This window comes from Canis lupus, chromosome 20 (genome assembly GCF_048164855.1).
Source record: "Canis lupus baileyi chromosome 20, mCanLup2.hap1, whole genome shotgun sequence".
Taxonomy (NCBI): Eukaryota; Metazoa; Chordata; class Mammalia; order Carnivora; family Canidae; genus Canis; species Canis lupus.
Window position 1 is genome coordinate 37,062,435 of NC_132857.1, and position 27,595 is coordinate 37,090,029.

The 27,595-nt window shown below is 42.8% G+C and overlaps 1 protein-coding gene across 10 annotated transcripts in view; it reads left to right on the top strand.

Annotated features, from left to right (window-relative positions):
* Positions 1-27,595, top strand: part of CCDC93 (CCC complex scaffolding subunit CCDC93) — a 90,939-nt gene that overhangs the window by 48,713 nt on the left and 14,631 nt on the right. For 8 of the 10 annotated variants that reach the window (XR_012013132.1, XR_012013134.1, XR_012013135.1 and 5 more), the window contains 8 exons: positions 7,614-7,730; positions 13,441-13,503; positions 17,065-17,138; positions 18,287-18,368; positions 18,812-18,883; positions 20,161-20,214; positions 22,157-22,219; positions 24,937-25,045. Coding sequence is in view for 4 of the 10 variants with exons in the window: in XM_072788941.1 (XP_072645042.1) it covers positions 7,614-7,730; positions 13,441-13,503; positions 17,065-17,138; positions 18,287-18,368; positions 18,812-18,883; positions 20,161-20,214; positions 22,157-22,219; positions 24,937-25,045 (634 nt within the window). In the remaining 6 variants the exon portion in view is untranslated. The remainder of the gene's footprint in view (positions 1-7,613; positions 7,731-13,440; positions 13,504-17,064; positions 17,139-18,286; positions 18,369-18,811; positions 18,884-20,160; positions 20,215-22,156; positions 22,220-24,936; positions 25,046-27,595) is intronic. The other 2 variants (XR_012013133.1, XR_012013136.1) reach the window with 1 other exon arrangement.

Sequence of the window (27,595 nt, forward strand, 5' to 3'; positions counted from 1 at the left end):
CCTACTTGTTTACATGTACATGGACCACATTTTACTTCTCTTTGTAACCTCAGGGGCTTGCCAAGGACCTGGCAGTCAGTGTTGGTGCTCAATATGTAAGCATGTGATATTATATCCATTTTGCAGATGAAGATACTAAAGATCAGGGTGGTTCAATAACTTGTCCAGTATCACGTAGCTAAGAAGTTCTAGGTTTACATACCTAGATTGTCTGACTTTGAAACCTATCTCCTTGGCAAGGTAGAGTGTCTGTAGGGCAAAGCAGGGAAGGCCTCCTATGCCATCCTTAGTGTCTGCCTTCCAGGCTTGCAGCGACAAAGCCCTTTTAGATTCTTTTACCATACAGCTGCCTACTGTGGGCTAGGTAGAGAGAAGAAACCAGGTCATGTTGGGAACTAGCTACAGAAATAAGTAAAATGAAAATACTGTGGCCCAGGCACTCACACACAATCATATAGCTATGGAAGCTATGGAAGTTTCTGTTTGAGGTGTGTGCATGTGTTGTTTTTCATATCACTGGAAAATAATCTCCTATAACTCCTTAGACTGTCAACTTCTTGATGAATTTCAGCCATCAAAGGACTTATTTGTGGAAGGAATTTTTTTTTTCTTAATAGCTTTTGGAAATTTTCCATTCCAGCAATTAAGAAATTCTGGCACCATTGCTTCTGAACTTTTTGATTCTGAGGACCATTATCTGGCAGTTAATCCGAAGTACAGACTGTCTTGAAATTGTATCTTTTTGTAGCACGGTGGGGTGGGGGGCCATGTGGGAAGCAGTTGGGGGAGTGGAGGAGCTCAGGTAATTAGAGCTGGGTGTAGCCAAAAAGAAGTAATGGCCAGGGTATATGGTCAGGGAAGCACATACAAAACACAAAGGAAAGAAAGTCTCTAGAGAATGCACATAGAGAAACAACAACCACATGTGATGAGAGTAGATTTTGTCCCTCTCTACCATGATAATTTATATCCACTATGATGCAACCAGCAAAGAAAGAAAGCTACCTCTTAAGTTCTGCCACTTGCTAACCTGGACAGTATGCCATGTAGGAGCCTTTTGTTTGCAAATGATAGAAGCTTCTCAGAATGGGATAAGCAAAAGGGAGTTTTTATCAGCTGCCATACTAGGAGGTCCATGATTGTGAGAGTCCCAGGGACTTAAACAGCCTTGTGTCGGTCATCTCTCTGCGCTTGCTTCACTCTGTCTCTCTCTCTGTTGTCACCTGGCCTATCAGTCTTCTCACACCCTCTCCCCTTCTGTGTGTAAAGTCCTAAGGATGATCTCTCTGTTTGGCATGGCTTGGTCACATATTCCTCTGTGGGCCAATTGTTCTGGCCAGGCGGTGGCCAGCCTCTTGATTGGCATCCCATCTGGAATAAGAAAGAATAAGTGATAGTGGTCCCCCACAGGAGCTGTTATAAATCAAAGGATGCTGGGCACACACAATGGCCAGCTTTCACTCAGGGAATTTGTCTAACTAGATTGGATGAGATTGACCCAAAAGACTCAGTTGTTAATGTGTCATACACCCTCTTGTGGTAACAGTCTTTGTGTTGTTATTTCTCTACCCTAGTTTTATATTTCCAATTAGGGCTATTCCAGTTAGCTTTTTCAAACATTTATAAAGAAAATTGGTATCAAGGGCGCCTGGGTGGCTCAGCAGTTTAGCGTCGCCTTCAGCCTGGGATGTGATCCTGGAGACCTGGGATCAAGTCCCATGTTGGTCTCCCTGCATGGAGCCTGCTTCTCCCTCTGCTTGTGTCTCTGCCTCTCTCCCTGGTCTCATGAATAAATAAGATCTTTAAAAAATGGTATCATTTTGGAGATATTTAAGTCTTCAGCCTGACTTCTTTTCTGCCAGAGAACTGATAGAGTTGAGCTTCTAGATGGAGAGATTTCCTCTTGCAACAAATACCTGTTGAGCTCACACTGTGTCCTAGGCAGCATCAGATGTGGGGAGCAGGGCAGAGCCAGGAGGAAGATGTAGAGGCTGCCTCCAGGAGCTCCTAGTTAGGGGTCAGTCGACCCATAAAAACAAATTACAGAATAATAAAATCTGTCTGATCTCAAATGGATACCAGTTGCTACTTGGTTTGTGTTGTTATTTGAAGTGTCAGTATGTGCCCAAAGCAAAGTGGTTGTATATATGAAGTTAATAATTGAACTTCTCCTGATAATAAATAGGCTGAACAAATGACTTCTTAAAAATATACCCAGTTGAAGTGAAATGGAAAGGAATAATTTAAGGGGGGACTGAGGAAAGATACCACATTCCAGGGACCTTGCTGAGATTAGGAGATCATGGGAACCTTAGCAACTGGGAAACACTGACTACTTTGTTAGAAGAATCAGGCCTGAAGTAGAACCAGCAGGATTGCTAATCCATGTAGATATGAGTGTTTCTAATCCCATCAGTGACTCACCGCAGAAAAGTATTCTTACCACATTAGCATGTGGAGCTAGGAAAAAAAATCAGGACAAAGGAGGAGTTGCCCTCTTGGGAATCTGCTATGACCACAGATAGGAAAAAGGGTTTTGTTTTTTTTCCAGGAGTGAATTTTTATACTCCTTCTTTCTGGAATGCATTTCTTCACACACAGTCACAAGTATTAGACAAATCATACCCTAAATCTGTAAATGTCTGGAGGGCCAAGATTTCATCTTTCATCTCTGTATCTTTGTTGCCTAATGCATAATAAATGCTCACTGAAGGCTGACAAGTGACTACAAGATTGTGCAGGGACTCACCCAGTGGCCAGGAAGGGTGACTTTTCTTCCTAAGAATAAGAAGGGCTCTTCTGTGATGTCATGTGGCTCGACTCCTGGTAGTCTCCTTCTGAGCACTGTGGACCACGCTCTATTTCATTTGCCTGAACTGGTCTCCCAGGACTAGGATGTCTGCTCTCAGTGAGGGCTGGGGTCATTGTACATCCCCAGTGTCTAACATAATAGACTTTTCATCAACATTTGTTGAAGGGAGGAAAAAGGGAAGGAAGATAGAAGAAGGAATAAGAAGAGTTTTCAAAATTCTCTCTGTGGCACAATTTAGGCTTGGAGAGAATGTAGAGGATAACACTTTTATTTGTGAATGAGTCAGTTTTACCTGACTAGTCTGTAGAGGTCCAGAGGTAAGGTCTGTGTCTTTTTCTATGTCCTCACTGCCTACCATTGTGCCTCACACATAATAGGATCTGAGTAAGGGCTAATTGAAGTAAGCAAAGAAAGGTGAGATAGATTTAAAACTGGAATATGAATTTAGAAATTAAGGAACACTATACATCTGGAGAGAATAATGCAAAATATGTGAGGTTTCTAAAATATCCAGAATTTTTTAAAACCTGAGGGACTGATGCACTAACACAGTAACAGCAAAAAAAAAAAAAAAAAAGAAGAAGAAGAAGAAAGAAGAAAGAAGAAGAAGAAGAAGAAGAAGAAGAAGAAGAAGAAGAAGAAGAAGAAGAAGAAAGAAGAAGAAGAAAGAAGAAGAAGAGGAAGAAGAAGAAGAAAATGGTGTCTGCTTTTTAAAAAATAAATATTTGGGGATGCTTGGGTGACTCAGTCGATTAAGTGTCTGACTCTTGATTTCAGCTCAGGTCATGATTTCAGGGTTGTGATATTGAGCCCCATGTCATGCTCTGCACTCAGTGGGGTGTCTACTTGAGATTCTCTCTCCCTCTTCCTCTCCCCTACCCCTGCCTCCTTCATGCACACAATTAATTAACAGATTACCTGTTTATTTGCTTTCAAAGAAGGGTTCATCAAGGTGCCAGAAACTGAAGTCCATCTGTTCAGGACAGAGAACTATATCATGAGATAGGGATCTTTCTTACTGACAGCTTTGAGACCATAGTTTAGTGGAGGGGGGAGAGGTAATATAGGAGAGATTCCTATTTTAGGAAGAAGGTTGATATGTGGATAACCTTTGGGGTCTCTTTCATTATAAAAGTATATAGTTTTAGCTAAAGTAATCATTTTTTGTTTCTCTTGGGAATTTACTATTTTGAACCAGACTAATATTATTGAATGACATTTAAATCTGGTTCCCCTAACAGTGGAAGTTGTGAATATCTGTCAATTATTAGGAAACATTGAATCTGCACTAGAAGTCGTCTTAATCCACACTGTGGTTTTGAAAGCACGTTCTTAATCTGCAATTGTTGAACAAAATTAGATTGGTTCTTTAGCCCTCCCTCCAGTGTAAACACAAATGGAATATTTATAGATGATTGGCATTCCTTGAGAGATACTGCACTTTTTAGGTAGAAATCAGTTAAGATGCCCCAAGGATTTAAATTATTTTTATGTCAAGAATTTACTATAAAGTTTCCTCTCCTGTTCTCCATCTGTCCAACTTTGTCTCGTCCTTCCAGATCCAACTTTGTCATCTTTAATTTCCTTCTCACTGTAGCTCTTAGTGACCAGAATGCCAGATGCTCTAAAGACCTGTTTCTGCCTTTATTCATCTCCAGATTGCTTAACAAAAAATCTGTTTGAAAAATAGAGCTATCAGCTTTCCATTGACTAGTTAAGATTCTTCAGTTCAGCTCTAGAATAAACGATTATATCGGCACAAAAATAACTTCCTTTTAAACAAAGCACTTTGCATAGCACCATCTCTAGACTCAGAGGCAAACAAAGGAAACTACAAATCCATATGAACTATAGGCATGTTCATGTGCATATTATTTTAATTGGGCTATGGAAATGTCAGATATGGAAATGGCACTTAATGTTCTGATATTAATGTACATTACTGCTTTGCAGATTCAAATTTAAAGGACTGCACTTAGCAATGAGAATTGCTACCTATAAATAAGAGAAAAGATTTTGAAAACCCATGTCTACTCAGGGCATATATCATAACAGATACAGTAAGTTTGTATAGTGACTTCAAGGTTCTTTCTGTGCACTGTAAGTATTTTCTCTCTCTGTGTATGGTTCTCTGAATTGCTTGTCTAGTAAAAGAGTGGAATCAGAAAGAACTTTCTTCTCTCAGTGTTATATAAGGGATAGGTGGGCCCACTCCACTGACTGGAGCTCCTTGCTAATAAGGCTGTGGTTGGCACCAATATATGATTCCCAAGTGAGCCAGGCACTTTAAAGTAGTGGTTCTCAAAATTTTTAGTTTCAGGACCCTTTAAGAACTCTTAAAAACTACTGAGGTCTCAATAGCTTGCATGTTAATTAATTTTACAAAGAACAATGGTAAATGCTTTATATATTAACATCAAAGCAATGATATTATCACATGACATAGGACATCTGGAAAACACTGTATAATCATGAGAGAATGAGAATGAAAAAAATGACAGTATTATCGTGAAAAAGATTTTGACCTTTAAGGCCCTTGTGAGGGTCTTGAGGGACCATGTAGCTAAAAATTAAATCTAGATAGAACGATTGTAAAGAGAGAGAAAAAAAGAAAGATAGCCAACCAGCCTGGAAACCTTATTTCCAGATATCAAGATAGATACTGATCTTCCTGCAAGAAGCATTCTTGGAAGTGAAGTCAGAGGTCTTGATTTTAAAACAAAGTTGTATGTATGTCAGGTAGGTGAAGAAGCTGGGTGGCAAATGCACTTTTCATTATCTTGGGACCTTGGCCATAAAGGCAGTTCATCAGCAGGAAAACCTGCTGAAAACTGGAGACGCCATCCAAGCCAGGTCAAAGGTGCAGAACAGCACTGAAGGAGTATGTGCTTGCCCGGACAGACTGGAGGAAGTCTGGAGGGTTAGCGAGACACTGATCCCCTGGAGCCTGCCTGCCCACAACTAAGCCTGGTCCAGAGCCACACCGGCAAGTTGGAGGAGGTCAGGATATTCAAGATAGTCCTGATATCAGGGACATAACCTGGGGTTACTTCTAATGAATGGGGAATTAATTCTATTTCAAATGTCAATAAATCATGAGCTAGAAGGCTTATGTAATTCTACCAGCTAAGTTAAATGCACTGAGGATATGCCAGAGACATGTTGGAAAATCAGTGTCCAGGAATGAGTTGTATGTTAAAACCCAAATCTGAAGATGAACTGTAAGAAAAAGCTATTAAATATATAGCAGGCCAAAATGGCCAAATTAATAGCATAATTCATGACATCGTAAAAGTAAGGAGATATAATTAGTTCATTATAATTCTGTTTCTGACAAGTGATTTGGAAATTGAGAGGGAGTGGTCGTTCCAATGCCTCTTTTTTTATACTTAAATCATTTTCAGAAACAGTTCTCCCTCCCTAGACTACAGGTGTGGATATCTTAATATGACCAAATTAATTGTATTTTTAAAAATTAACTCCAATTCCCAGAGATTCAGATAAGCTGGAGTGCGTTAGTTGACATTTTCTAAAGTCCCAGGTTTCAAGGCTAGATATGTTCAATACCAAATGCTTAGTTTTTCTAGTTCCTTTATGGCCCATCAGTCCAGGAGATGGAAAGCAATGTTCCTTACTGTTTTATGCAGCCGTATCCTGCTGGTTGTTCCCCACCTCTGGAACCATTAAGCCGCAAAAACTCATCATTTGTTAGTAGTGCTGCTGAATTATTCAGGGAGATCCTTAACCAAAATAAATGGTGACTATTCCATCCAATTTCTCCTCTTCCCTACTTTCCCATCTCTTTTCCCCTTGGGCAAATCTTCCAGACTTTCAAGCTTATGATCACTTTTAAAACAGGCAGGGAAAATTGAATATCCAAATAGTTGTGTTGCATTTGGGCAGTGCTTAGTCTGAAACATTTTTTTACTTCCAGTAAAAAATGGAAATGTGGAAATGGGCATTTGTTTAATAGCGCTCATCTAAGCTTTTTTGTGATCATCTAAGAAGTATTGAAAGGACTCCTGTTAGAATAAGATTGACCTTTTAATTTGTCTTGAGGTTGATGTTTGTATTCAGTGTCCATACCAAGCTACCTCCTCTTTTGCATGGTTTCTCAGTGCTGTTGCTGCATTTACCCAGAAATCTCTCCCTTTGAGTCCTGACAGATCTCAGCTTCCTGCTCAACCCTTTTTCTCCCTCCCCTCTTCACATTCGGTTCAGGAATCTACTGGCCAGTCAGCATCTTCCATCCTTCTCAAATCTATCCTCTGTGAACACCAAAGAGAGGAAATAAGAAATGGTTAAAAGGCAATGGACCCACAGATGGGGAGAAATAAGTCAATAGGCCATTGCTTTTCATTATAAATGCTCCAGACAGTTAAACTTTTTGATCATATACTTATAGTACTTCAGTGAAAGTGAATCATTTCATCATTCTTGATCACTCCAGAGTGGTCTTACAAAAATATTGATATGACCATGTTATTCTTCTATTTAAAACCCTTTGATGGTGCCTATTGCCTATATGATACTAATGTAACTACAGTTATATATTAGTCTGCTTCTGCACACACTGTTCTGTCTGCCAGGAATGTAGGTTCTGTTTGTAAGGATCTTAGTCATTGTGTCAGAATCTTTTATCTGGACATGAGTTTTGCATAGGACCCCATGGCTGCGCTGGCTTAGTCGTGACAGGCTGCTGAGTAGTGCTCTGCCCAGGTGGAGCAGGGATGGGTCGGTCTTATGTACACTGAGGTAGGCTAATTAAATCCTTTGGGCTTACTCTCCCTGTTTCCCACAGCAGTCTGAGCTGTCAGCCGAAGAAAGTCCAGAAAAATTAGGAACCTCCCAACTACATCGTCGAAAAGTCATCTCCTTGAACAAACAGATTCTGCAGAAGACCAAACATCTGGAAGAGGTTGGTGTTTTCTTTTTATATTTTAATTCAAATAAAATGAAACTATTTTTCAAGGGAGAAACTAGTGAAGGAGTGAAGATCTTCATGTTAGAATGAAGGCTCAAGAACAGGAGTTAGCATACGGCAGCCCTTGGGCCAATCCAGCTGCCATCAGTTTTCATAAGTAAGGTTTTATTGGGATACATGCACATCCATTTTCTGTGACTGCTTTCAAGCTCCAGGGGCAGCACTAAGTAGTTGCAGCAGAGACCATGTGGCCCAGAAAGCCTAAAATATTTATTATCTGGCCCTTTCCAAATGTGGCTCACGAAACCTAAAATATTTACCATCTGGCCCAAACTGAAAAAATTTGCCAACCTCTGTTCTAGAAGATCATAATACAAGAATAACATTTATTGATTCACAAATGTTCACTGAACTCTGCTCTATGCTAGGCACAAAACTAGCTGTGGAGATGAATGAAGAACAGGTTATCCCTGCTTTCAAGGATCTTAAGGTAGCACTGAGCGAACATATAATAAACAAATACATCACATACAACGTCATTAAATTATAGCTGTGATAAGTGCTTGAAGGAGATGTCTAGGAGGCTAAAGTGAAGAGACTTGACTTCAGCTGAAAAGATGAAGAGGTGTTTGCTGGGGAGGAAGTCTATGGAAAGTATGTGGGGGCTTAGGTGGGAATTTATGGAACAACATGAACCAAGACTTGGGAGAGGAAGGGTGCTGTCCAATTTCTGTTTTGTGGCTAGAGAATCATGAATGATGCAGTTGGTTGGCAAAGTATGATCAAACCGGACCTCCTAAGCCCTGATAAGATCACTGGAAGCCATTGGAAGGTTTAAGTAAGGGAGTGGCATGATCAGATCTGCATGTTTCATATACCATTCTGTTTGCTTTTTGAGCATGAATTAATTGAACTAACCATTAGGATGCTGATCCAATAGTCTAGACTGTTGATGGATTTCCACAAATGAAGGAAACAAGATCATTTTTAAGGGCATGTTAGGGCATGGTATTCTGTAACCTTGGTGATGGATGGAACTATTTTAGGAAGACCTCCCTGTATTCATTCCGGAAAGTAGACATGAGAGACAACTATGGAGTTTGACTCAGAAACAGTCAATACAGGATAAAAAGTTGTTACATGCTTTAGTTCCATTGGCAATAAGCTTTAATTAATTAGAAAAGCACATGTGGCAGAAGATTATGGGAATGAATATGGCTTGATTTCCAAAAATATGTGCCACTTGATGTTTTGAACTTGTATATTTTTTACGTTTCCAAGTCCCACCTATTCAAAAGATGTTAATACATCAAATGGTCTTGCTCATTTTTTGTTTGAATTTGTTCTATTAGAATTTGTTCTACCATAGTTGAACAAAACGGTTGGTTTTACCAAAATGCCCTGGATCATAAGCAAAACAAAGATGCAAGGATTGACTGTGTCTTGATTTCAGTTTGATAATTTATTTAGACATTTTAATTCTTAGCTCAAAGCTTATTACTCCTGACCTTTGCCATTGTGATAAGAACCTGAAAGTGATTGGTTCAAAAAAAGCTCATCACAGAATCAAGATGAGCATGAACCAAGGATGATGCTTCTTTACCATAATGTCTTTATCCTCATGAGAGAAGATAGTTTTGAAGATACTGCAGACCCCTTGAGCCCAAAGTACCTGAGCATGAAAAGATGTTTCTCTCCCATTTAAATTTTGGGAGAAAGAGTGCTAAACTTCATTGCAGTGGCAGTCCTGGAATATTCTTAGTTCAGCTGAAAGGGCAGTCCTCTCTGACCCTTGGGTCTATTCTGCAGTTGGTCCAGAACTGTGTTTACCATGAGCCTGTTATTTTTCGAGCACACTGCCTATATGTTGCACACTCTGTAAGGGACAGCAGTGATTATTGCTGCAAGTAGTGCTGTTAAGGATGACCAGCATGTGCAGTAGTCCCTGGCCACATAACTAGCTACCTGGATGAGGAAAATGAGATAGGGAGGGAGAGATTTGCCCAGGGTCACATATCACTTATGAGTTAGGGGGTCTCAGATGATGATAAGAAGAGAGAGCTCTTCAAGGATGAAATGAAAATATAAACAGGAATGCACTTTTGATGAACCAAAGCTTTATGCAGATATAAGGAATGAAAGATTAAAAAGTTTCTCAAATAAGTGTAGAAGTGAATGTTTTATAAAGATTAAATTTTTGTCAACACTTTTTTCTGAAAGTGATTTGAGCTAGCCAGATAACTTGCTAATAAACCCATTTTAATTTGCACCATCCAATCAAAAAAAAAAAAAGCATTTTTGTCAACACTTTTTTCTGAAAGTGATTTGAGCTAGCCAGATAACTTGCTAATAAACCCATTTTAATTTGCACCATCCAATCAAAAAAAAAAAATTTGCAGCCACTGAACTTTGTTACTAAGGTTTAAATTTGAATTTGCTCCTCTACAAAAGGTTGCCTTTTCCTAAGTTTGCCCTTCTACAAAAAAGTTGCTTACCTCTGGGCTTGCTGGTCTGCAGAGTTCTTCACCTTCTAGTAGTTTCTGAATCTGCCAGTGGTTACAGGGGCAGCAGACAAGCCTCTTGTGCAAGAATCCAGGTTCCTGGAGCTTCAGCCCCAGCTCCTTCCCCCGCCACCCTCCTGGACTGCCTCCCTGGCCACCTCACCCAGCCCTGTACATCCAAATCACACCCACTTCTTGTGGGGCGCTGAATAGCAAGTCATCATGAGAGAGCATATATTCCACACCTGTGTGTGTGTGTGTGTGTGTGTGTGTGTGTGTGGTCTGCCACATGCATTTTTTTGTCTCTTTCAATTTTTAATAGCTTCAGCCACTTAAAAAAAAACTTATAGGTATAATACAAGCTCACTGTAAATAAACCAAATAATGTAGAACTATATAAAGATAAAAATGAGGGACACCTGGGTGGCTCAGTGGTTGAGCACCTGCCTTCAGCTCAGGGCGTGATCCTGGAGTCCCGGGATCAAGTCCCACATCGGGCTCCCTGCATGGAGCCTGCTTCTCCCTCTGCCTGTGTCTCTGCCTCTCTCTCTCTGTGTGTCTCTCATGAATAAATAAATAAAATCTTAAAAAAAAAAAAAAGATAAAAATGAGTTCCCTCCCCCCCCCCAAAAAAAAGTAAGTCTCCTTTTCTCTTTGGAAAAGCCACTGTTTGGAGACCTTTGCAAACACTTATATTTGTCCATTCACCTGGAGAGAATGTGTTGTCGGACTACAAAATCTAGGTTGTTTTTACTTATTCTATTATAGGTATCTCTCTGTCAGTAATAATAATGGCTAATACGGACTTTTTTTTACTAAGTAATTACAAAGTACTTTTCAAAACTAACTCAGTCTTTTCACACAACATCCTTCTAGAGGAGGTACTACTATTATCCTCATTTTATGAATAAGGAAACTGAGACACAGAAATGTAGTAGTTTTGCCTGTGACCACACAGCTTACTAACAGTGAAACCAAACTTTTGAATATACAGATGTACCTCATTGTTTTGAATTGACTGTATAGTATGACATAGTGTGTATGTACTATAATTTACTGTACCTGTCCCTTCCCCTGTTCATGGGTATGTAGGTTGTTTCAGGGTTTTCCCCCACAACTGCAAATCTATGCTACCATGAACATCTTTGTACAGTTGCCTTTGTGCAAATATGTAAGTATTTGTGGAAGATAGATTTTAGAAAGTGGAAGTGCTAGGTCAAAATATATGCATTTTCTATTTTCCTAGAAACCAGCCAATTATTCACCAGTCATTTTACCCATTTATACTTCTACCAGTAGTGTATGAGAGAATCCAAAACCTTTAAATCCAAGAACTCCTGTTCCAAAGTCATACAGGTGGAAAGCAACCAAGATGCACTCATGGCCTCAGTGACAGCCGCAAGGAGAGTCCTAGCCCAACCAAGAAATGGGAGGAGGGGCAAAGCAAGAGAAGGAGTAAAGAGTATCTTGTGGTCTGACAAGGGAATGTGCTGTGGAGGCATAGACTGGAACAAAGCTAGTAGGTAGCTGAGCAGAAACCTGAATTGAGGGGGGAAAGGGGAATCAAGAGAGGGAATGGTAACCTGCTGCTAATTTTGGGGGTAGGTCTAGGGGTTAATGATGAAGAAGAAAATGGGAGTAGGACAATCATGAAGGATTCCAGCAAGATGAAAAGTAAGCTAAGCTATTGGTATATCCCCTGTTTGAGAAAAGATGGCCCCATGAACAGATAGATGAGAGCTCTTATTAGTTAAATTAATTAAAGAGAAGAGATGAGTCTTCCCTTCTTAGCAAGCTATGTCCTTACCAAGATCCACCCACATGAGTCTTTGTTGTGAAGCCGTCCTTAGACTCCCCAATGAGACAGACTTTTTCCTTGGGCCTCCCCTGGGCCTGGCTCTGCCCCAGCTAGTCTCATACTCTAATCCCCGGTTTACTGGTCCACATCCTTGCCGGCAAGGACTGTGTCTCGTTCATCAACTCCTCCCACACACCTCATGTGAGCGGAGCATTCAGTAGATGTCAGATGGGCGGCTGGGTGGGTGCATTCATGAGAGGTGGGCAGGAATATGGGAAATGACAGGACCCCTTCCTGGAGCCACAAAAGAACTTAAAGAGTTCAACCGCTCATATTTCAAGAGAAAAACTCTCCACAAATATTCTTCTCTACCAGTTATAAGTAAATGAAAGTCTCATCGCACAGATGGCCTCCTTTGCAAAGGGAAAAGCCAGAGCCCACCTGCTCCCCTCCTTTATCACTTTTGCTCTCTACTTCAGTTGGCTTCTTGATAGGCCATGTTGGAAATGTAACCATCAGTCATGAAGACTAACTAGAAGCATGGTTTAGAAGCAATGATTTCTGAAGGTGGCATAATTCTTAATGGGTTGCTTACATGTTCAGGGATGGGGCAAGGTATTTTGAAGCAATCACTGAGAGTCTGGATAAGATTTCTCATTGTTAATTTTTACACAGGTAATAGCCAGAGTCTGATGTCATTTTCTGCCCCTTCCCCTTTTCAAAAGTGGAAATGTACAAACCCTTTGAGCTTTTGATTAGTTTTCAGATTTCTAAAAGTTCACAAACAGCACAAGGATATATCTTTTAGTGAGGAAAAGAGAAATGACATTTTCCTGATGTCAGTTTACAATTTTTTAACTTTGAACAGTAAAAGTAAGTCATTTTCTATCTCTTAGTGTTGAAGTCCTGAATTCTGTCTTCAATCTCAGATTGTTGTCAACCAGTTGTATTCTGTGCCAGAATCCCGGGTGCTGAAATGCAGTTTATATTCTGAGTACGGGAACATTGGTTAAGTGAACGGACTATAGCTGTACAGAAAAGTCAGACCTGGATTCGAATCTTGGCTTTATCAGTTAACAGCTGTGAAACTTCCCTTGAGTAACTTAACCCCTCTGAGTCTTTATTTGCTCATCTGTAAAACAAGAAAAATGTCTTCTTCCATCAAATATAAGGATTTAATGATAGGATTTATGCAGAGTATCTAGTTTGTCACCTAACATGTAGTTGCTCCTAATTATATGAAGTTTTTTTCACTTGTCATTGGCAGCCGTTCTGAAATTCCCCCATTGGCTCAGTTAAATCTGTTGAATTCACATTTTCCCATCTGTGATATGGGAACACCACCCACAGCTGTGCTGTTGTGAGGATTGAATGAGAGCAGGTATCTTTTCCCTTTCTTTTACAGCTGCAGGCAAGTCATACCAGCCTACAAGCCAGATACGATGAAACAAAGCAAACTCTGACAGAGGTGAGTAGATTTTCAGAACCGCTTTTGACCTGCACCACTAATGGAATGCCCTGTGTCGTCAGTCTGTGTGGAGGAGTCACCGTCCCCTTCTCAGGACACAGGGCCACCTGGGGATGCAGGACAAACACATGGTGGTAGTCCATGACCCCTGCCAGCAGTTTATCCATGCTGCCATGTTTAAAAGCCTCTGATCTTGGCAGGAGACCTTGCCATGGGCCCTGAGGCCCAGGAAGGGCTTTCTGAAGGAGGGCAGCCTGATGGGCAGAGCGAGGACTACACAGAGCTTGAAGTTCTGCCCACGGAAAGTGGGCCCTGCTCCTCTACAGCCTACAAACAGCAGATTGTAGAGTATCTTCAAAATACTGAAGTCCTAAAGAATGAGAAGATTTCTTTTTATAAGATAAGAGAACTATAGAGGGCTGTAACTGGTTGTTCAGGATTGCTGGTTTTCTCCTCCACGGAATGGGGAGGGTCTCAGGAGGAGGAGGGTTTGAAATGGGTGCATTTCAAACCACATGATCTCTCTAACCTGGATTTCGAGTGTGCCATCTCCCATCAGCATTACAGTGTTGTTTACCTCCCACTTCTCACTGCCTAGGCAACCAGGCCAGGGAAACAAATGCTTTTGATGCCAGCTCTGTCAGGAGGGAAGTGGAGATATTTCTGTCTCATGTTTCCATAGAAAGCTATCCTCATCTGGATCTGGAAAGCTCTCCTCATTGTGATTTTGGTACTTGAGCTCTGGCTGTCCTCTACAAGGGCCTCATGCCCGGGGGGGGGGGGGGGCTTGTACTTTGTGAACCATATGGAAACAGGACTGATCTTCAAAGGCCTCTCTGAAACTAAGGCAGTCCCCTCTTCTCTTTAAATTTCATATTCTTGTTTCTGTAGCAGTATGTAACACTCAGTTCACTGCCTTGCTGTCAGCCTGACAAAACTTTTTAATTCTGACCTGGGCTAGTCACTTCAGTTCTTGTCGGAATGTTTGAAAAGGGCAGGCAAAAGAATGAGAGTCAGAATGAATTTTTTTTCCTTCTTTCCAGAGATGTCTGTGTTGCATTTGGACAGAGGAGCTTTCTTTTACACTGTTCGGGGGCTACATTCCTATGGGTTGGATGGCAGACTCCTGGGGTGGAACCCCTGCTGTTGTCTAAATGTTAATGCCACAGAGTGCCTGGCATGAAGTTTGCCAAGTCATGGATCAGTCTTTGTATGACCATCTGGGAAAGATTACAAGCAACACGTCTTGATATCAATTTCCTAAGACAGCTACATGCCTTAGGATATAAATCCTAAGTGGCTATGAAGTAATTTTCTTTGTATTAAACACTAAATCAGGTATTTGTTGAGCTCTTTTCATGTGCTGGAAAGGTAGGGAATGTAATTTAAGTCGACAATAGGAGATAGTCTTATCCTCAACAAATAACAGCAGTTTACTGGGCCACGTGTGCCAGGTGTGCTCTGGGCACCTCACTTGTATGGTCCCCTGACCTTCCGTAACAATGCTAGCAGTGCGGGTAGCATCCCTGTTCTGCAGATGGGGACACAAAGCCATGCACAGGGTGCCAGAATCCCAGCACTGGCTGTCTGGCACCTGAAGACCTCTCCAAGAGCTCACTATCCAGTAAGACAGTCATACTAAGTCCCATCTAGGAAAATGGGAAGATGTCCCAAACTTCATGTTCAGCAACTTCTGAAGTAGCCTGACTGGTCAGAACACTGAAGACCAGACCCCCAAATAAGTAATGAACCTCACCTTTGGGCCTCAGCCTCCTTACCTGTTCAAGTCAAGGATTGGGCAAAACGAGCACTCTGACCTCTCTCCCCCCAGTGTGCCCTGGTTCACCTTCTCAGCGATACCTGCCCTCCCAGGGTAACCTGGTGGCACTGAAAAATAGAGAAGACATTGAGTAAAGTAAAGGCAAGGAAGGCCAAGGACAGGTGACAGCACATGACACCTGCAAGGAGACTGTGTGCCCGTATATTGGTGGGCTCCCCGGTTCTAACCTGTCCACTTTTCAATTTCAGCAATCACAACTTGAATTTCCCATGTGTGAGGTTGATTCTTTGTAGTATATGCAATATTCTCTCCCATTTCTCTAAGGGAATTAATTGTGTTTCAAGTTTTTCTTGATCTATAAACCATTTCTTCAGATCAAAATTCATTTGTTCAGTTTTCTTTCTCATTTGTGGTTTTATCTTTCTTCAGATGTTTGATAATTCTTGGTGGTATGCTTATCTTTGATTCTGAAACTTCCTGTTACCAACTGTGTGGATTCTCTATCCATTTCATGCAGCCTGCCCCATATGATTATTCTGGAAGGGTGGTTGTACTGTTGGCTGAAATCAGCCAGTAGTAAGTGGTACTTGGGGCCTGGGCACTCCACCTTTTTCCTGGATCTTGGTGATTCTGGGAGCCTGCCTGCCTCTGGGGTTTGAACTCCAGCTCTCAGTCAGGGGAGCCAGGCTTCACTGCATAGCTCAGCTGGCTCTCCTACTGAGATGCCAGCCCTGCAGACATCCTTTCTGTGTCTACTGATCCTACACAGCAGGCCTCCTCAGCCCTTCCTCTCTATTGGCCATCTTCTTGTCCCTAAGGTACCTGCTTCTGTGTTTGAGGGTAATTGAGTTTTTTTAAGCCTTGAGGCAAGAAGGGTTGATTGCACCTTCTGCTCTTCTGTTTTCAGCTAGTTCCCTTGGAGGTTTTTTGACTTTTTTTTTTTTGGAGTGGTAACATAATTCACAGGGTTCAGAATTCAAAAAGTACAAAGGTTATATCACTGTAACCCAACTATATAGTTACCATCTCCAGAGGGTAATCAGTCTTTTGTGATTCTTTTCAGAAATACTATATGCAGATACAAGTAACATATATATCCATTATACATGTATACATTCAGTGTACACATTCCCTTACACACCTTGGAAAAACATGGAATCGATGTTTTTTATACATTCTTCCAGCTAACAGTAGATACTAGAGATCATCATAAAAGAACTGCTCTATTCTTACTTTTTTTTTTTAGCAGCTTCACATTCTGTGATACCACTGTATACCTTAAAAATGGAAATCTGAATTTCTTTAAAATTTCTTTTTTAAAACCCTGACTCAGAAAAAAGAAAGTGAAATTATTCAAGAAGATGGATTTAACCCTGCCCCTGCTAATAGCCATGACAATGGTATTGGGGAATTTCAACCAGGTCTGTCTCTCATAGCCTCATTTTATTTCCCCCTGCCTACAGATCTGCCAGAAAGCACCTGCTCTCAGCATCACTTTTGGCTTTCCACCCATTTGCTGTTGTGATTTAAAGCTATTGCCTAGGTTTCTTTTACCAACAGAATGTGTCTAAACGGGTCTGATTTTGACCTTACCATGTTGTACTCCCCACCCCCATCCTATTTCTCTTGTCCACCTATTTACTCAGTGTACAGCCAGGTCCGGTGAGCTTGGCCAGCTGCCAGAAGTGGGGCACAGATGTGAGTCGAGGGAGGGAGGACAGAAGTTCTCACTCTTCTGTCCTCCAACTCCCTACCAATAGCACCTCCTTTCTCTCCCTCAGCTGAAGAGTTACAGTGAGAAACTGGACAAAGAACAAGCAGCCCTGGAGAAGATAGAATCCAAAGCTGATCCAAGGTAAGAGGTTTCAGCATGTTTATTTTCTCCTTGAAGAAAGTAACTCTGTCAGTGCCTCGTGGTTTATTTTGTTTGAGCACAGGACTAAGGAGCCAAGGATCATTGCTTCCACCCCCATGCAGGTCATTTCCTTTCACACGCCTGAGCCACGCCTGGTCACTCCCCATTGCTTGAGCACATGCCAACATGTTGGGCTGCACTGAGCCGGCCACCTCCTTCTCCTGATTCCCCTTGGGAGCAGAAGCAGCACACTTTTAGCTTTGCTTTTGCTTTTTTTATTTTTCTGTTTTTAAGAGCCAAATAGTACATTCACAAAAGGCATGTCAGCCCTGTACCCAAGCCACCCAGGTCTCCTCCCTGGAGTCAACCCTTGCTACCAGCTTTTTTACTGGTAACACTTCAGCCCTGCCTCTTTGGATTAAAGGTACAGTTTTGTGGGTTGTTGGGTTTTTTGTTTTGTTTTGTTTTAAACCAAGAAACAGCTGCTGGGCTTTTTTTTTTTTTAATTAATCGTCTTTAACAACTTAAATTACACATAAGACACACTTACATTTGACCTTTTTTAGCACCAAAACAGTTAGGTGGTTAAGTATCACTCACTTGAATGATACTTTACATCATAAAAAGCTTCAGACACAAATTCGGCAGTCCTAGATTTGAAGGACATTTTTAGCAAAGAAATACCCACAGATTACTTGGCTTTATAATTAGAAACCCTTCTTTCAGGATAGAGAGCAAAGTACTGTCAAATACTTGACATTTATATTTTCAAATTAATTCTTTTAATGACCCTGAGCAATTTGTTCCCTTTTTATGGAAATTAGAAATGGTTTGTGATACTGTCTGTGTTCTGAGTACTGTTGAATAATCAATGCCAAGGAGATCCAGGACTCTTGAAACTCATTGATGTTTCTGCAGTTGACATTTTAATTCTGGATTCTGTGATGTTTGTTTGTTTGGATGTGGCCTGATGGATATATAAATGAGTGATAATGTCAGTTAAATGGTAGTCATTATCATTTATGGAGAACCCATTAGACACCCTTGGGAGAGACAAAGGAAATTAAAAGCTGGGGACTTGGTTTTAGCTGTGATTCACAAAATCATAACGGCTTTCCATATGTCATTATTTGGTCTTCTCTCTTTAGTATCCTGCAGAACTTGAGAGCACTCGTAGCCATGAATGAAAATCTGAAAAGTCAGGAACAAGAGTTTAAAGCACATTGTCGAGTAAGTGTTGCCTGATGTCAGCAGACCTTGAACCAAGACTCATGTGAAATCTCTTACCTTACTTCCACTTGTCCTGTCATGGCATCCTACTCAGGTGCCTTCGAAAAAGTAGATTCATGGAGCAGCTCTGTCAGTTGCCTAAGATGAATAGGGTGCTATAGTAAGTGCCCCCCCAAGGGCACTGGAAGTGAGTTAGATTAGTGACTGGGCATGCCAGACTCCAAATTGAGAGCACAGTCTAACAAACACTGTTTTCTGATTTATAGACATACATATATTTAAAAGTCTTATTAAGTGTGAAAGAATAACACCATGTGAACTAGGGCTGTCCTGTAAACATGGGACAAGCCCTTGCTCCTGGTGGTCCAGCAGAGGGCTGGTGCAGGCACAAGTCCATTTACTAGCTTGTCTGAGTTTTGTAAATGTTCATTTTGCTTTTAAAGGAGGAGATGACACGGCTGCAACAGGAAATTGAGAACCTGAAAGCTGAGAGAGTGCCAGGCGGAGATGAAAAGGTAAGTTCAGGCTCTTAGAGGAGTCTTCGAGACTGTTAGGTGCTGTTGTGCCTTATTGGTGGAAGGATTTCTGGAGGACTACCCAGCAAAGAGACTGATGCTAAAAAGGACCGGCTAGTTTCCCATAACCTGGGCCTGTGAACACACATTTCTTAACTGTTTCCATCACAGGATTTTCTTAGGTTTCCATCCCTCTCTTTTCTCTTGCAAGGGCGGGTAAAAGGCAGCAGTGGGGACATGCACAGCAGACAGGAATAACTAAATTCCAAGCCTGACCTTTCCCACCACTTAGGGAAGGAGTATTTCTAAGAACCTTCTGAGCTCAGTTTCCTGTGCAGCCTGTTCTCTAATTGTTGTACCAATTAATTCATTTCATCCTCCTCTCCTGCCTAGGGACATGTTCCACCCCTGAAAGGCAGCAAGCAGTAAGCAGGAAATAAGATCTAGTGTCAGAGCTCCAGCAGCACCAGAGCATTACTGAACTGAACACTTCAGACCAGGTGCCCTCAGGACAGGACAGAGGATTTGCTCTTCCAAGGAGCTAGTGTGAATTGCTATTAAAAGTTAAGTTAAAACACAGGCCAGAAAGAAAAGCATTTCTCTCACCAAATAAGATTGTAGGGATTACCATTTTGTTTTCCCTTCTCAAAGCTCATTTCCTGAGAGCCTTGTGCAGAAGCTGTGTGAGCTGGACGAGGCCTCAGGGTGGCGCGTTGGCCGAGCCCTCTGCCTTGAGAACTCCACCTCAAGGCTCAGGGAGGGGAAAAGACCGATTCAGACCAAGCAGCACCCATCCACATGCCCTCCGCTCGGGGACCCTGACCCTGGCTGTGCAGGACATATGTCTTGGAGGTGCCTCAGCAGTGGTAGGACAGGACTAGCATGGAGTCCTAGCAGAGTCTGGCTGAGCAGGACAGTGGTGCCCCGGGACCATCATCACACACATAGCCAGCCTTTCTGGTTGTTTCTAAAACTTCGAGCCTTTGGGTCTCAAATCAGCCCGTCAGCCTCTGAATTTGTACAAATCAGACTTTCAAGATCCTATTCCTCTTCTTAGCAATCACATCTTGTTAGAGGGACTATTACATCCAAAGACAGTTGCAGTTTAGCTTGTTCATGTGTGACACACATTTAAGAACAATTTAAAATCTGGGGCCCAAAGAGGTGGTCAGTGAACTAACTCCCACCCCACCCACACCCCATCCTACATGCAGAACCACAGCTTCTGTCCCATTTGCCTTACTCAGTCAAGTGTTCATTACTTTTCATCATTTCAGACCCTGTCTGCTGGAGAGCCACATGGTACCCTAACCCCTGTGATGACTCATAATGTAAGTACCAACCCATTCTCAGGACTGCCATTGTCCTCTGTGGGAGTGGCAACCAACTTTGTACCCTCCCCTGACACTTTCTCATGCCTACTTTAATTTTCTCTGTGACCACCACTTCGTGTGCAGACTTTCAGGGGCACTGTCTCATTGTCCTCACAGAGCCCCTCAGATGGAAGCAGGTTCTCCCCAGGGATGGCCCTGAAGGCCACCATTCTGGTGGGTTTTCTCCCAGCACTTTGTGTGAGCATTCTCTGTCTGCTCTGGCATCTCAGCTGAGGAGAGGAGAAGCCTGCATTGGCCACACATGCTGGTCACAACACATAGGCTGTTGTGAGGGGTGGGGGTGGGGCAGGGGGGAAAACTCTCTTTTGTACTTTGTTCCAAGGTCCACAAACTGTAAAGGGCCAAATAGGAATTATTTTCAGCCTTGTATGCCAACCCCACTATAGCACCCATGCTCAGTATGTAAATGAAAGAACATGGCTATAAAACTTTATTTACAAAAATAGGCAGTGAGGTCATTTTGGCCCAAGAGTTGTATGGTTTAGCTCACGGACAGTAGTTTGCTGACCCCTGTTGTGAGTTAAACCAGTGCTCCCAGAACTCCAACAAACATCCAGGAGAAAGAAAAAAAAGCAAAAGGAGGAAGAGCAAAGCAGGACAGCCTGTAAACATTTGCCTCTTTTAATGTTTGCCTCTTCCCTTTGTCCCCTCAGACTCCACTAGAGAATGAGCTTCAGGACTCCTGTAGTACAGTCGTTGGGTTGGTGTGCAGCCGAGCCCTGTGGAGGAGGCTGACTGTGCATGTGTGTGTGTGTGTGTGTGTGTGTGTACGTGTACACACACGTGCTTGGGGTGAAGACACCTCTGACCCCTTTTGTAGCTTTCTTTGATGGCAGCAAACCATCTAGCCATGTCTCTTATCTCTATGAGTTCAGTGAGAGCTAGTTTCTTCCTCATAATTCAGTGCTGTCCAAAAAAACTTTCTGCAGTGATGGCAGTGTTCTAGATCTACACTCTTCAGTGCGATAGCCACTAGCTCCTTGTGCCTGCTGAGCACTTGAAGTGTGGCTATTGCGATCAAGAAACTGAATATTTGGGATCCCTGGGTGGCGCAGCGGTTTGGCGCCTGCCTTTGGCCCAGGGCGCGATCCTGGAGACCCGGGATCGAATCCCACATCGGGCTCCCGGTGCATGGAGCCTGCTTCTCCCTCCGCCTGTGTCTCTGCCTCTCTCTCTCTCTCTGTGACTATCATGAATAAATAAATAAAATCTTTAAAAAAAAAAAAGAAAAGAAACTGAATATTTAAAAATTTCAGTTAATGTAAATTTAATAAATAACCACACATAGCTAGTGGTTATCATGTTGGAGAGAGTATCTCTAAGTAGAAACAAGAAAGCAAACCAGCATCACTGTAAATGTGGGGACAAACAACAGATTCTTTTTTTTTTTTTTTAATTTTTTTTGTATTTATTTATGATAGTCACACAGAGAGAGAGAGGCAGAGGCACAGGCAGAGGGAGAAGCAGGCTCCATGCACTGGGAGCCCGACGTGGGATTCGATCCCCGGTCTCGAGGATCGCGCCTTGGGCCAAAGGCAGGCGCTAAACCGCTGCGCCACCCAGGGATCCCCCAACAGATTCTTAAAGTAGTAATTATCTCCTTATCATCATAGTTTTTTTTTGGGGGGTACATAAATTCGGGCGGTACTTAAGAACACCAGATTCTGCCTAGACCCCAGAAGAAGGAAGAATTGTTTAAAGTGAGGTGAAAGAGTCTCAAGGGTCTCACAGGACACAGACCCTAAACTTGGCCATTTGAGAAAAGAAATTTGGGGCCTCAGAACGGAGAGGTATGATAAAAATATTTAGTTTCAAAACACTTCATCAAGGAATCAAAGTTTCCTGCTCTTAGATAATTGTATCCTTTTCCAATTTTTAGGAAGACCTAGACAGACGGTATACCATGGAGAAAGAAAAACTTTACAAGATCCGTTTACTACAGGTAAGTGAAAGCAAGAACAAAAAAAACACATAAATACAGCTACATGGGTATCTGTAAAGAGCTAGAAGTCTTGGTATCTAAGAATGACTGACACGGAGGCTGCTATTTGTCAGCCTTCTGTCTGGAGCGTAACTATGTGATTTAAGATGTTGACAATAACATCTGACATCGGTATCTTATTTTCATGGTCATCTCGATAGATTTGATCCCCACCCTGGGTGGACAGTAGGTATTAGCTTCATTTACTAGATGAAGAAATTGATTCATATCAGTTACGTACTTGTCCAAAGTTAAGCAGCTGGTAAGTGGCAGAGCCAGCATTCAAATTCCAATGCTCTTGTCTAGTACTGTTCCTCTAAAATTACGTGCCCATTTTAGCTGTCTTATTTGATAACCTTGGAGATTTATAAGAAAGCCATCAGATATGGAGGAAGTAGGTTTTAAAGTTGGTTCCAAAACTAAAGTCATATAGAGTCAAAATTACTTCGTAAAATCCCTTGCATTGCTAGGATCTTGCTCAGGGAAGCTCAGAAGCCCAGGGTTAACTCATGTGTTCTTTAGTTTGTGCCTTCTTCCTGTTCTCTGGGAAGAGAAAGCCAGGCTTTCCCAGGGCTGCAGAGGCCAGTGAGCCTCTGTTTCTCCTATCTCTGGTTCTTGCTTACTCTGCTGAGCTGTTTGGTTAAATTAAGGTACATCAAATTTGCCCTTAAAACAGGGACACTGTTACTGTTTAAAGAAACTGAATTAAATAAAATCAGGAAAATGCAGCTGTATACTTGGAAACTTTGTGGCTGTGTGCTTCCTATATGTATATTCACTGTTGCATTAGGTAGGTATCAGGAGTAGTAAATGGGATGGCCCACCTTCTGGGAGCTGGCCAGCTATTTGAGAACCAGGATATGTCTATATACATCAAAGTATGAGGGAGTCAATATTATGCAATGCCTGTTGTGGTTGTGGGCAGCCTCAGACTCGCCAGAGGGAATGTCCAGTAAAACCATAAGCCTGCTGAGGCCGTGAGCCAGAGCGGGGGCCATGGGGATGGGTGGAAACCACCTGGCACACAAGAGATTGAGAAACTGTATCTGATGAGACTTAGCATCAGTTGGGTCAGAGAAACAGAGGAGTCAAGGATGGTGCTTGAGTCTCTGACTCAGGTGGAAATACTTATATTATTCATTGAGGAAAAAGCATTAAAAAAAGAATAGAGTTTAAGAGTGTATGTGTGTGTGAATAGGAATATTATTGAGATCTGTTTGGGACTCTTAAAAGTTGGGGCACTTCACCAAGTAGCGATGCCCAAGAAGTGATTGGGTGTCAGGCCTGATGCTCAGAATAGCCTGGGCTGGAGATTTGGGTATCAGCACTATGTAAGTGGTAACCATGGGGTGAAATCTGTGTGAGGACAGGCAGAGGAAAAGGAGGAACCCTCCAGTGCAGTATTTGGAGGCATGGGGAAGCCAGGGTCTTATGGAAGCTGAGCAGAGGGCCCAGCAGAGAGAATGGTAACTTTTGCTAGAAATCAAGAAAGCTAGAAGCTGACAGTTATCCAGGAACTGTATCCCAGAGAAGGTCTGCAGTGACCTTCATGAGAGCTGTGTGGTAGGTGTTGGGAGAAGCCAGTTGCCAGTGGAGAGAAGGATGACTGCAGGGTGTGGGGGCAGCTCCAGGACCTGGGGGTCATGGCTCTCAGGAAGGTGGGCTATTGTTGCTGAAGAAAGAGGCTGCTAGCTGGAAGGCAATCAGGGCTTAGGAAAGGGCTTTTGAGGGGTGAGGGACTTTGGCCTATCTAAATGCTGGTGAGAAGGGGCCAGTAGAAAGGGAAAGGTGAAAGATGCAGTGAAAACACTGAATAATTGTATCTTAAGATTCCTGGAAAAACAAACAAACACAGGAGTCAGAGCCTGAGTACCCAGGGGGTGTAGCCTTGGCCAAAAGGAGAACATTTTTCCCTCTGACCAGAGCCACAGAGACCCTACTTTGGGATTGGTGGCCAGAGCCGATGGTGGGTTTCTCACCAGGAGGCTCGTACTTTCCCAGTACTTAGAGACCCACACATGCTGTTGTGAGCAGGGCAGGCCGGAGAGTGAGATGGGATGGCACAGAAGGAAGGCAGTGCAGAGAGCCCACTAGTCCTGGCCCATGAATGTCAGCAGCAAGTGGTGTTGGAGCTCAGCTACACCATACTGCTCTGCCACCACAGGTGCCATCAGTGGCCAGTTTGGTTGCTGTACCCCTGGTCCATGGTAGGGCGAAAGTGCTAGAAAGGTGCTATAGGAGTAAATTGTAGGAGTTTTTCAATAGGTGAAGAAATTTGGAATTTCTATGGAGGCAGCAGGATGGCATCAGTTCCTAGTCACCTGGGAGGCCTTCTTTTTCATTCCCATCCCCACCTGGTAACGGCAGAATCAGCTACTCTAGAGTCCTTTGGAGTTGAAGGCTGTCCTAGAAGCCCTTCCCGCTTAGAGTCATCCTTCCCTGGCTGTTCATTTGCCGCCCTCTCTGGTTCTGCTTCATAGCCACACACACCTCCTCCCTGTGTTTCAAAGTGGGAGGAGAGTGCTTCAGAATCTGAGATGGGGACCTCAAGCCAACAGCAGATTTTTGGGGTATGTAGTTGTGCTCAGAAGGAAGTGGGGAGCAGTATTTTGGCCCCCCTGAGAACATGTGAGACATTTTACCAAATACTATTGTCTCCCCCTTTCTTTTGCATTTAGGCTCGAAGAAATCGAGAAATAGCAATTTTGCATCGAAAGATTGATGAAGTACCCAGCCGAGCTGAGCTAATACAGTATCAGAAGAGATTTATTGAACTCTACCGCCAGAGTAGGTGCATCAGCCACCAACACTCTTGAGACTGGTCCTGGGAGGCACAGGAGGCGAGGGTTCTTCCCGCGTGAGCGTGGTGGATTGTGCATCGTAGCACAGTTGCTGAAAGCCACCACCAGAAGGGGCTTCCTGTCATCATCAGGCACACTAGGTGCTCATTCCACACAGCGTGCTGCTAAGTGACCCTTTACCCCAGGAGCAGCACTGGGGGTGCCCTGCTGCCCTCCTTGTAGACATACTGTGCTAAGTGAGCTCTTAGCATAATGTTTCAAACCCGCCCTCTTCCTGGGCAACCGTTTGGCTCACTGAGCTCCCCATCCACTTTCCACCCTCACACAGGACTGAGCATGAGCACTCCATATTGTAGCATCTCTGGATCAATCCTCATTCATTGTTCTTCTGTATGAACTTTCTTGCCCATGTGGTCCTGGACTTTGACAGCACTGTAATCCAGGACCAGGCCTCCCTCAGCCTAAATCAGTGAGCTCGTCTTGTCAGATTCACCGTGGCTCTCAAAGTTGTCATTGCTTCTCTGTTCCCACTGCTGTTGTGATAGCTGTGCTTACTTGTGTCATAGCTCAGCTGACTGACTATTAGCTGGTCTGTATAGCCTTGTCTGAGTCCCTCACCCACCAGCCTGTCATGTTCTCTCTCTCTGCTGACCAGTCTTCAGGAGCTCCCCAGGCCTACCAAAGAAAATATCTCCTTATTAGCTCCAGAACCTCCCCAATCTAAGTGGCCTGCCTGGAGGCACCCTTTCCTTCTCTGAGCCCACATTTCAGCTTCCCCAGTCCACAGCCCTTGTCACACCATCTACTTTGACATACATCTTAGGCCTTGACTCCTCTCGTTACCTGTGCTTGGGACCCCTTCTCAACTCTGTCAGACCCAACTCAGATCTAGTCTGTAAACAGGTCCTAGACTACCACCCCTTCTTCTAGGTTCCGACTCGTGCATATGCCCTGGGTACCTCCAACTCAACAGATACAAAACTAAATTCAGCCTCCCTACCCCATTTATCCTCTTGGTCACGGGGATCACTGTCTAGCTGCTCTTCTGGTTCTTTTTGTAAGTAATGGTCAGGTCCGTTTCTTCTGGACTACGGCTATAGCCACCTTCTCATCATGGCCCAGAGTCTGCACTCTTGTCTGAGAGGTCTTTTTCAAACAGAAGTTTGATCATTTTACACTCTTGCTTTAAAAGCTTTAATGTTTGGTAGCTCTCCATAACTTGTTGGATGATCTTCAGAACTCTAATGACACTGATCAGAGTCTTGCATCAGGCAGGCCAGCTTCCTTGGCACTTCCTCAGCGCCTCACCCCTCTCGTGATGACGTCTGCATTTTGGCCTATGAGCTGGTTCCCAGGTCCAGAATGCCACTGTCCTACAATTCCACGTGTCAGACTCCATCAATTCTTCCAAAATCCCCCTTAGATTTTGCCTTGGGCTCTTGGCCTCTCCAACATCCTTCCTGGCTCAAGCCAGAGCAGTATCCTTACTCTGGTTGGAGTCATGCTTCCTTTCACACCTACTCCCATCCTGATGTTTTATACAGCCCTGGAGCTTGACTCAGATGGTGAGAGGCAGGTATCAACTGTGGCAGCTTCCCATAAGAAAATAATTTCTGCCTTTACTTAAATTTTCCCCCTTAATTCTGTATTCCTGCTACTTTCCAGCTTTTAACAATAATGATGTTTTGCATCTGTATATTTCACAGTAAATTTGACACATGTTTAAGTCCTTTTGACAGGACATTTTTACACCAAAGAAATCTTAAGTTACACCAAAATATCTATATCATTTTCATTATTATTGTTGGCAAATATTTTCAGCCCCCACCCAGTCCTTGATCTGGATAGAGGAAGGGTGACAGGCACATTCCTGAGTAGCAAAACTAAAGATTGATTGATGACAGTGATTTTCAACCTTGGCTATATATTGTAATCACCCGACCCCACCTCCAGAAAAAAATCTCATTTAATTGGTCGTGAGATTTTAAAAACTCCCAGGCTATTCTGTGTTTCAGCCAGGCTTGAAATCCACTGTTCTAAAGCTAATATTTTATATTGAGTAGTTCATGTAGTGATTTTTATACAAATCAGACATTTTGATATGGGAAACATTTTAAACTATTGTCTCAAAATACCTGAATCAGGTTATTAATTTCTGTTACCAGATGTGTACAACAGTACTGTCAGCCCCCACCCGTCTTTGAGCTGCACTGCTAGGGGGAGACACAGTATCACTAGGTAGTAGAATTAAAAGTTGGCTGATTAGCTTAAAGAGTCAGGTTTAAATGTTAGTGGCAGTTGCCCAAGGAAACTACAATGCCCACAGCCTGTTCTGCTTCTCTCCTCCCCAACTCCTGCTGCTCCAGAGGGAACCTGTGTTGAGGGAGCAAGAGCCACTGGGAAAGCAGATCCCCCTGTTGTCTGGACAGTGCCTTTTGACCATTAGACATCAGGATCTTTGGCTACAGCTAAAATGGAGGGCTCAGTGTAGGCCCAAAGCCTGATTGTGAATCCAGGTCTTGGGATTTTTACCTGC